The sequence below is a fragment of the Crocodylus siamensis genome, chromosome 4 (assembly GCF_052110815.1).
Source record: "Crocodylus siamensis isolate JL-2025a chromosome 4, ASM5211081v1, whole genome shotgun sequence".
NCBI classification, from domain to species: Eukaryota; Metazoa; Chordata; order Crocodylia; family Crocodylidae; genus Crocodylus; species Crocodylus siamensis.
This window is the reverse complement of record NC_143398.1, coordinates 240,021,477-240,031,285: the sequence shown is the minus strand read 5'-3', so window position 1 is coordinate 240,031,285 and position 9,809 is coordinate 240,021,477. Positions and strand designations below refer to the sequence as shown.

At 45.7% G+C, this 9,809-nt stretch overlaps 1 protein-coding gene across 1 annotated transcript; it reads left to right on the top strand.

Annotated features, from left to right (window-relative positions):
• The first annotated feature begins 94 nt into the window (after positions 1 to 94).
• On the top strand, positions 95 to 9,722 carry TSN (translin). Its single transcript, XM_090046029.1, has 6 exons — positions 95 to 252; positions 551 to 644; positions 5,204 to 5,300; positions 6,206 to 6,321; positions 6,968 to 7,047; positions 8,079 to 9,722. The coding sequence occupies exons 1-6, from the start codon at positions 187 to 189 to the stop codon at positions 8,310 to 8,312; spliced, it is 687 nt and encodes a 228-aa protein (XP_089902155.1). The 5' UTR covers positions 95 to 186; the 3' UTR covers positions 8,313 to 9,722.
• Positions 9,723 to 9,809: the final 87 nt, after the last annotated feature.

Sequence of the window (9,809 nt, the reverse complement as noted above, 5' to 3'; positions counted from 1 at the left end):
GGCGGCCCTCGCTGAGGCGCTGCCGCGTCGAAGCCGACCTGAGCCGAGCGCCGCCTGCTGCCGGGGCCAAGATGGCGGCGCCGGCAGGGCCCCGGGCAGCCCCGCGCCGCGGCCACCGAAGGACCCCGGAGCGGCGGCGCCAGGAGGGTCCGGCTCCTCGTCCTCGCGCGCGCCGCCGCCGTCGCCATGTCCGTGAGCGAGATGTTCATCGCCCTGCAGGGCTCCCTCAGCGCCGACCAGGACGTCCGCGAGGTCGGGAGGGGCCCGGATACAGGGGGGGAGGGATTCCTGGGTAAGGGGGCGTGGGGGGAGGGGCTGAGTGTGAGGGGGTGAGGGTTTCAGGGGGCTTGGGGGGGACTTTGTGGAGGGGAGGGGCTGTGTGAGGGGGGCTTGGAGTAGGGCTGTTTGTGAGGGGGGTTTGGAGGAGAGGCGGGGAGGGGCTGGTTGTGATGGGGCTCGGGGAGGGGGCTGGTTATGAGGGGAGGGGCCATGAGCGGGGTCTGCTCGGTGTTGTGCCACCTCCCCCCATGTGCCGCGTATCCGTCCGCAGGAGATCCGTAAGGTGGTGCAGACGCTGGAGCAGACGGCAAGGGAGATCCTCACGCTGCTGCAGGGGGTGCACCAGGGTGCCGGCTTCCAGGATAGTAAGTTGCCCATGGTCTGGGTTTGGAGCGAGGCGGGAGGGGTAAGAGAGGATCGAAACAGACCCTCGGGTGGCTCCACACACCAGCAAATTTTTCAGTTCAATCTTGAGTCCCACCAGTACATGTTTGTCATATCAAATAATTATAATAAATCTGTTAATGCACACCACTGACAGGTTGTCTGCACACCACTGGTGGTACCTATACCACGGATTGGGAACTGCTGGCCCAGAGGCAACAGGAATCAAAACTTGTGGAAGAGGCGATATTATGTATTAGACCAACCAGATATTTGCAAGCAAATTATTTTATTTATTTGCAAGCTTTCGGGCACGCTCGCCCTTCGTCGGGCATAGGAGAGAGCAAGACTGTAAAAGTTCTCCTAGGCAGAAATGAAAAGTTGAATTTCACAGGAGAGCTGAAAGTGTGGTAAAGTCTCCTGTCTAGAGCAGTTCATTTTATCTCTGTGCCTAGCCGCGGCCCAGTAGTTGGCAACCTCTGCCCTAGAGCAGTGGTTTTCAACCCACGGTCCGCAGATACTGTGGATCTGCAGACTGTGTGTAACGGGTCTGCAAAAGATGACTTCAGTCAAAAGTATGTGATGCTTACCATTCAGAGAGGTCTGCAGCTCCATTTCAGTATTGTTAGGGGTCTGCCAATGAAAAAAGGTTGAAAACCACTGGCCGAGAGTTGACATCCTTTGTACTTCTATAGAGGCAAACTAGTCTCATGGAGGACACTGGTGTGTGAACTCTAGGGTCATAGTTTCCTGGTGGCATTAGACTGTTCTCAACAACATGCAACACCCTGCTGTGGGGTGTGGTGGCTATCAGCTGAGAGATGCTGAGTTATGGTTTTGCAGTCTGCAAAACCAAAGTGGTTAGTCTCTTAGCAACCTGCACTTCTTCTCTCAGGAAACTCATCTGTTTTCTGAGTTTCAGGAGCTTATGCCATGGCAGGTTTATCTCCTCCCTAGGAATAGGGCTTACTCAGACATGTAGAGAAATTACTATCTGCCCCTTAACAGTACCATCCTTGTGCTTGCTTTTCTTTTTATTTCCCATTGTCGCATCTTCTTTTGGCCCACCGGACTAGGGCAAGTCCTGGGGGTGTATCTTCCTTCATGTATTTGCTTTCTGGATTAGTGAACTGGATCACATATGCTCTGGAACCGGTACATCAGTAGATTCTTCTACTCTGCCTGTTGCAGTCCTGAGCTGACCTAACTCGCTGTGTGACAGGCCTGCATGGAGAAACAAAATCCTGGAGTTGTGCTTTTTAGGAGGAAAAGACTATTTTAAATTACTTTAGTCACTTTGAACACCACTTTTGAGACCCAATCTAAGTTGATCTGCTGAGAACAATGTAAAGGGAAGTTACCAGCTTGTGTCTATAAAAGAAAAACTGAATTCCCTGAGTGGGTATGTTTTTGTATCTGTGGTTTTCCTGAGCTTGAAGCTACTGGAATGGGCATGTTCTCATTCGCATAAAAGTGACTAAGTCACTGTCCGTTTGGTGATTGACCTTTGAAGAGTGACCCATTCTGATTCACTAAGAAGCTTCAATAGGGAGGCAGGCTGCATCAGAAGATGCATAAAAGGAAGAATCTAGGTGTGTGCCTTGTTTTGCTTGTAGTAGTGACTGTCTTGTCTTCTGCTGTGGCTCTTGGTGGCTAGCCTCTGGCCTGGGATGGAGGTCTGTCCTTCCTGCTTCAGCCAGACTTACCCATCAGCGGCCAGTCTTGGACACTGAGATTGGCCATTTCTGGGCTCTAGTAACTTCTAGCAATCCAGCAAACACACCAGTGTTAAATAGTTGAGCTATAAGATCAGTGGCTAATTTCTTTGACCATGCACAGGGTTCCTGAAGGGTGACTAAAACCACAGAAGTAGTGACAGCCATTGTGCAGAAGGCTCAGCCTCCTTAGGGCTGTGTTCCAGTTTTGATTAGTAAAGAGATGCCTGTCTCAATACCTTTGCTTCTGTTTCTGCACATGCTTGTTAGCATTTTCAACCAGAGTTCTCCAGATATGGGAACAGAATCCACATAAGAGTTTTCAAATACTTAAAATCAGCCTGCAGTAAACAGCCTTGCTGTGTAAAAGATCACATGGGTATAGATACAGTAGGTTAGGGCAGGGCTGACCAAATTCTGAGCAGTCAGTCGCACCACCACCCCCTGCTACACCACCCTCCCCAACCCCATCCCCAGGGGTGTAGGCAGGAAGCAGAAGCTGCAGAAGGGATGGGGCGGTAGGTGATCCTGGCAGCAGGAGAGATGGAGGGAACTGCAACTGGGTGAGAGTCTGTGGGCTGCAAGATGACGCCTTGTGGGCTGTGCAGTTGAATGGCCCTGAGTATTGAACTAGCTCCAGGGTGGTCCCAGCCCTGGGATTGCACTGGTGCATCTTGGCTTTCCCCTACTCCATAGGAGCTCTGGGGTAGGGGTGTAAATATCATTTTAAAAACTATTCATTTAACCTCTAATTATATCAGTTAAGCAGTAATGCAGCAGCTCAAACACAGCTGCTGCTGAGAGTTGCTCCAGGCTCCCAGGGCCCTTTGACTGGGGGAAGAGGGGAGTAGGCAGGCGCAGCCAGACAGCACAGCCCAGGTGAAGCCCTGCACTGGGCGGGAGGGGGCACCTGTCAGCCAGCAGCTAATTGCTTAAGTGATGAGTCATAGGCTGCTTGCTGTTTTCCTCTTACTGCTCCTTCCTCCCGCCTGTCCTGCTGCCTTCTGCTTCCTGCTGGGGCACCCCTGGAGTAGGGTTGTGAAGGGTTAAACAATTAATCATTTAACTGATAAGTGCCCTGATAACCTGGTAGCTTCCTGTTATCCTTTAGCTTGGACGGGGCGTAGTCTGGCAGGGGAGGGAAGCCCTGGGGTACTGATCTGCTTCATTTGGCAATATCTCTTTCTAGCCAGTGACAGTGTTAGAGCTGTAGTTCATGTTTGCATGCTGCAGGTGGCAGTAAGTAGCATATAACTGAGCTTGAAAATCTGTTTCTTTTTCTAAAATCAGACCTTGACAGCTACAACAACACTCCAGCCCCAGTGTTTCTGATTAATAGTTACTGGGTTTTATTAACCATCTTGGACCTAACCATAGCTTGAAATGTATTTCTTTCAAATATATGAAATAGAAGGGGTCATAGAAATGTGTAGCGGTTGTCACTGACTGTTAGCCCCTGGGCTAGTTATATTTCTTTTCCATCCCGGAGTGTTGCCAACTCATAATTTTTGGTATTGTTTTGAATGTTGCTTTAGGAATGTAAAAAACTTAGCTCTTTCTTTTATCTTTGTATATTAGATAGGGGTGTAAATATCATTTTAAAAACTATTCATTTAACCTCTAATTATATCAGTTAAACAATTAAGCAGTAATGCAGCAGCTCAAACACAGCTGCTGTTGAGAGTTGCTCCAGGCTTCCAGGGCCCTTTGACTGGGGGAAAAGGGGATTAGGCAAGCGCAGCCAGACAGCACAGCCCAGGTGAAGCCCTGCACTGGGAGGGAGGGGGCACCTGAAATGTGTGGCTCTTTTATCTGTGTATGTTAGATAAAAGAAAGACCTAAGTTTTTCACATTCCTGAACTGTAGACATTAAGAACAACACCAAAAATCATGAGTTGGCAATATTGAGATTCCCATAGTATTATTGTATTTGGTACAGAAAAAAAGAGTTCATCTACCTTTCAATACAATTATCTAAATTTTTGCTACAGCTGACCTACAGGCTGGGGAACTCCCTTCTCATCAGGGCAGAGGCAGAAAAGGATCTTGGAGTCATCACTGATGCCAAGATGAACGTGGGCAGGCAGTGTGGGGATGCAGTCAGGAAGGCCAATCCACACCTTGTCATGCATCCACAGATGCATGTCAAGCAGGTCCAAGGAGGTGATCCTTCCCCTCTATGCGGCACTGGTCAGGCTGCAGCTGGAGTACTGCGTCCAGTTCTGGGTGCCGCACTTCAGGAAGGATGTGGACAATATGGAGAGGGTCCAGAGGAGGGCCACTCGTATGATCAGGGGGCAGCAGAGCAGGCCCTATGAGGAGAGGCTCAGAGACCTGAACCTGAAGAAGGCTGAGAAGGGATCTAGTGGCCTGTTACAAACTAGTCAGAGGGGACCAGCAGGCACTGGGGGAGTCCCTGTTCCCCCGAGCACTACCAGGAGTGACCAGGAATAACAGTCACAAGCTGGCAGAGGGTAGATTCAGATTAGACATCAGGAGGCGCTACTTCACTGTCAGGGTGGCTAGGATCTGGAACCAACTTCCAAGCGAAGTGGGTGTAGATGCTGCACTTTGCAAAGTGGGTGCTGGCTTCTACCTTGGGGTTCTTTAAGACAAGGCTAGACAAACAACTTGCTGGGGTCATTTGACCCCAGTACTCTTTCCTGCCATGGCAGGGGGTCAGACTTGATCTGCTCAGGTCCCTTCCCACGCTGCAAACTATGACTTGAAATAGAACGGTAGATATTCATTGAATTTGTAGATACAAAACTGAGTCCAGCACTTGGCCATCTAGTTACTAACATTGGACTTGCTTCTTTTTTCAGTACCAAAGAAGTGTCAGAAGGCCCGGGAACATTTTGGTGCAGTAAAAACACAGCTGGCCTCTTTGAAGACCAAGTTCCCTGCTGATCAGTACTACAGGTTGGTCATATCTTCTGTAAACAGAGTTATTTGATACCACACATGGGTATTATACATTTTAACTGAAAAAAAGAACATTCTCAAGGTTTTGGGGCCCGGCATTTTTTTTCTCACTTCGCAGGTAAAGCTGTTTAGATGAAAGTAGCTGGTGGTCCAAATATTCCTTTTTGGAAGAAAAACTCGGATGATTTTCTGTGTTAAAAAAAACAAACCAAACACATGCCATGTTCTCATATCTTCCTTTTTCCTCCCTTCATTAAAATCCATTTGAAAACTGCTTCCTTCCTTCCTCCCCCTCCCCCCTCATGTGCACATGGCATACTTTTCTTGTTTAAAGGGGAAACCATATTATTTTGGAGCAGCTGTAATCATGGGACTTACTGCTAGGATTGAGGACTGTCAATTCCATTAACTTCATTTACAGCTGTTGGGGTTCTGGCATTTCTGAAAGCCAAGCCCTGAATCTGTCAGGAGTTGTCCACCTGACTCAGATCTCCAAACTGAGCCTGTCATTTTGGGGTTGTGTTTGCTTTCCCTGCCAGGGGGGCATCTCCTCTGATGAGAGCATTTCAGAGAACGCAGATCCTGTCACTTTCAATCCATTGCCAACTTCCAGGAGTTTTGACCACTGGAGGATAGGAAGTTGGGGGCCAAACAGTCTGACAGCTTTGCTTGCAGTCTGCTTCTCCCACAACCAAGCACCAATTCAACAGGCTGAGGATGCTATTATAAGCCAATCCAGGGTGGAAATTTTTGATTGTCAAAAAAACAATGTGTGTTTCCAAATGTCATCTTCTTTGCTTTTGACAAGCGTATCGCACATAATCTGCAATAGATTGCATATAATCTCCAACGACAGAACATACAAAAATGTGTTTCTGTCCTGTTTGTGTGCGTTTTAACAGGTTTCACGAACACTGGAGGTTTGTGCTACAGCGGCTGGTGTTCCTGGCAGCATTTGTGATCTACTTGGAAACTGAAACATTAGTCACTCGAGAAGCTGTTGCAGAAATACTTGGAAGTAGGTTAACCCTTGCTGCTTTAAATCTAGTTGAAGTTTTGAAGGTTGTTGTTGTCTTTTATTAGTAGGCTTGTATTTGGTGCATATCTATACAACCCAGTAATTAAATACGAGTAGAAATCTCTCTTTGGGAAAATGCAAACCAGAATTTTTTTAAAAGTTAAAAACATTAGAATATAAAACCAGTTAAAACCTTTAGGTCCTAAATTTTCTTAGTTTAAAACCATGTAAATCTAAATATATCAAATATTTGCATTATCACCGTTCTCCTATTTTTGTTTTTAATGGTAAACAGATGATTGGGTTACTGAATGTAGTGTTATGGAGCTGCAGTAGGTAAACACAGAACAGGGGAAGGCTAAATTTAACAATGGAAAATGGTTGTCTGTAGTAAAAGATAACTTGGGTGATGCTCATGGATTGAATGGCAGATATGTCTCTTATAGAGGATGTATCTAGTGTTACACTGATACAACCAAGAGCAGTAGTTATAACTTCGTGTACAGGGAAAGAACAAGCCACTATATTGCCATAAAGTTTCTGGACTGCAGTGTTCACTGTAGCAGACTTGAAATGCATTTCTGAGCTGCTGCTTGTATTCAGATATAACATTAAGTTGGATGACAACTCTTGTTTTTCACCTTAGTTGAGGCTGATCGAGAGAAGGGCTTTCACCTGGACATTGAAGATTATCTCTCTGGCATTTTAACTTTTGCCAGTGAGCTGGTAAGTATAAGATTGACCAAGCATCAATCTTGCTGAACTGAAGCAAATAGCAGGTGCCCTGTTTTTCAGGCCCTATGCTTGGGGAGGATAAAGATTACAATGAATGATGCTTGGCATTGAGCCATCAAATAACAGGCCTTTCCAGTCAGTAGGCAATATTGAGGTTCACTCTAGGACAGTGATTCTTAGCCATGGTGTCACAAAATCCTTTCAAGGGTGCTGTGGGGTGCCATGCAATGTTAGCATTGTTAGGTGTGCAAATGTGATTCACAAGATAAACCCACAGCTTGCAAATAGGAATCCACTGTCAAAAACATTTTGACCTGTTGTGGTCTTTCTAAGTTCTTTGCAACAGAAGAATTGTTTTAGTATTTTTCTGTAGTCAAGAATGAGTGGAAACTGAGCTGACATTTTCCAGGGGGTGCCCTGAGTCTACAGAAAGTTTCTTGAGAATGTCACAGGCCTTGAGTCTAAAAATGTTGAGAAGCACTACTCTAGGATATACACAGATGCAACAGTTTATATTAGTATCTTTTGATATCACTGCAGACTGTTGTCATAGATCTGCATGGTTCAAGTATAGTACAGCTGCTACAACAACTTTCATGTTGTTTTTTCAGGGTTGGTGTTATGGCAGTATAGCTCATTTCTCTTGCTGCAGGATTATATGGGTACAACTGTTTTATCTTAGCAGTGGCAGCTGCTCCTTCACTTTTAAATGAAAGGTTTGCCTGAACCCCTAGCTGCTAACAGAGGAAAGAAGAACTGGAATTGATTAATTTTATCTAGTGTCTACTTCTGCTTAATCCTATGCAAATTGAAACCAGTGCCTTGTCTGTAAGGTGGGACTCTGGTTAGAGATGGGAGTGTAACTAGGCTGAGTATGTGGCACAGCTGCTTCACATGGTGGAGTAACGGATAGGAACAGTGTGTGTTGGCTTTAGGGACAGATTGCAGTAGACGAGCCCAGGATCCACGTGCTGCCAGAGTTACCGTTCTCTGATGTCATCACGTGTGATTTCTTCCTGCAGTCTCGGCTGGCAGTGAATAGCGTCACAGCTGGTGATTATTCTCGTCCTCTCCGAATCTCCACATTTATCAACGAGTTGGATTCTGGCTTCCGTCTTCTCAACCTCAAGAATGACTCGTTGAGGAAACGCTATGACGGCCTGAAGTATGATGTGAAGAAGATTGAGGAAGTGGTGTATGATCTGTCAATCCGGGGACTCAACAAGGAGACGAGTGGTGCAGGTGGAGAAAAATAGAAGCTGCTTGTCTCGGCAGCACCGTTGATTACCTCAGATGGTTGCCAATGAGGGAGGGGTGCTGGCAAAGCTCTCCTGCTTAGTTTAGAAAAACTACAAGTTGAAAACTGCTCTCTATTTTCTTAAGAAATGTGTAGTACAGGTGTTAGACCTTGAACCATTTTGTATCACCCTGTCTTGGTAAAGGCAGCAGGCTTTCTGTGAAGTTACTTTGTTGTAATTCCACGTGGCTGTCCTGTGAACCTTAGCCATAACTGTTGATAACTTCCTTCAGTACGGTTTCCTACGTAGCTTTACTCCTGCTGCCCTGATGTATTGTCCTGCTTCTGTTTTCTGTGCCCATGCATCCTCAGTGGTGCGTGTGGCATGCAGCTTAGTGCAGATACAAGTGGCATTTTAAGAGCCACAGTGTGTGTATATACCTAGATCTCGTTTTAAGATACTGAACTTTAACAACCTTTTTAAAAAAAAAAAAAAAATCCATCCCCTTTGAGTCAAGGAGAAGAGACTGGCGTAACAGTTTGTTATGCTGACCTTATTAACCAGTGTATGAAAAAGCCCTTTACTGCAAAGCTCGGATAAGAAGCTGGTGTAGACCAGTCTCCCAGATGACTTTGGCAAACACCATCCAGGCACCTCAGCTGTTTTTGATTTTTTTTTTTTGTTAAACGGGATTTGTGTTACCAGGACAAGAGCAGAGTTTCTCCAAGTGTCTCCTTTCGCTGGTGTTTTGTTTTGTTGCTGTAAGTGTTGAATTTTAAAGTGAACCGCATATCCTGAGCTCTCTCCGTGTACTTGTTTTTCTGGCTATCAAGGCTTCCAAGTAGAGCTAGGCAAAGAGCTACCTGGTGAAGTGCAGGTAACTTGTCAGTTCTGAGTAACTTGTTCCCAAATAGGCCAAAAGTTTTATATTATTTTTTTATTTTTATTAAAGATCCAAGGTAGCTAGTTCATGTAGTGATGGGTTTGTATTTGAAGGAGTTCAGCTTATTAGTCAAACTTGCATGGTAGATTTTTCTAAGTCCAAGCCTTTATATCATGTGTGTAAACTTGCAAACTCTCACTTCATGGGACGAAAGCCTCCTTTCCTAGGAAAGGTATTTGAATTGTATGTTTTGTGGTTGTTTTGTATGCTGGCAGAGGCTAAGAAGAGAGCAGATTCTCTAGGATAAGGACAGTTTCCAAAGGAAACAAATACCTCCTGACTATCAGCAAGCAAAATGAGAAGTGGTTGCAGTTTCGATGAGTCTTTATTTTGTTTGCAAACATTTTGTATACTTACCTTTTTAAACCTTAGGGTTGGTTGGTTTTGTTTTTTGTTTGTTTGTTTTTGTTTGGGGGGGAGGTGTTAATAATCACGGGGAGAAACCAATGTATTTGTTACTTTGGCCAATAAAAGTTGTGCTTTGACTTCTCAGCCTTCCAGTAATCCTGCTTGCTGACTGGTTGTTTAAGTGCACTCTTTCGCATCCTGAAGTCCAGCTAGAAATATCTAAT

Bases quoted from the DNA above. Each gene is read 5' to 3' on its own strand.
- TSN (XM_090046029.1), top strand. From the start codon at position 187: ATGTCCGTGAGCGAGATGTTCATCGCCCTGCAGGGCTCCCTCAGCGCC. The intron at 253-550 runs GTCGGGAGGGGC...ATCCGTCCGCAG, and splicing joins CCGACCAGGACGTCCGCGAG to GAGATCCGTAAGGTGGTGCA. The intron at 7,048-8,078 runs GTAAGTATAAGA...TTCTTCCTGCAG, and splicing joins TAACTTTTGCCAGTGAGCTG to TCTCGGCTGGCAGTGAATAG.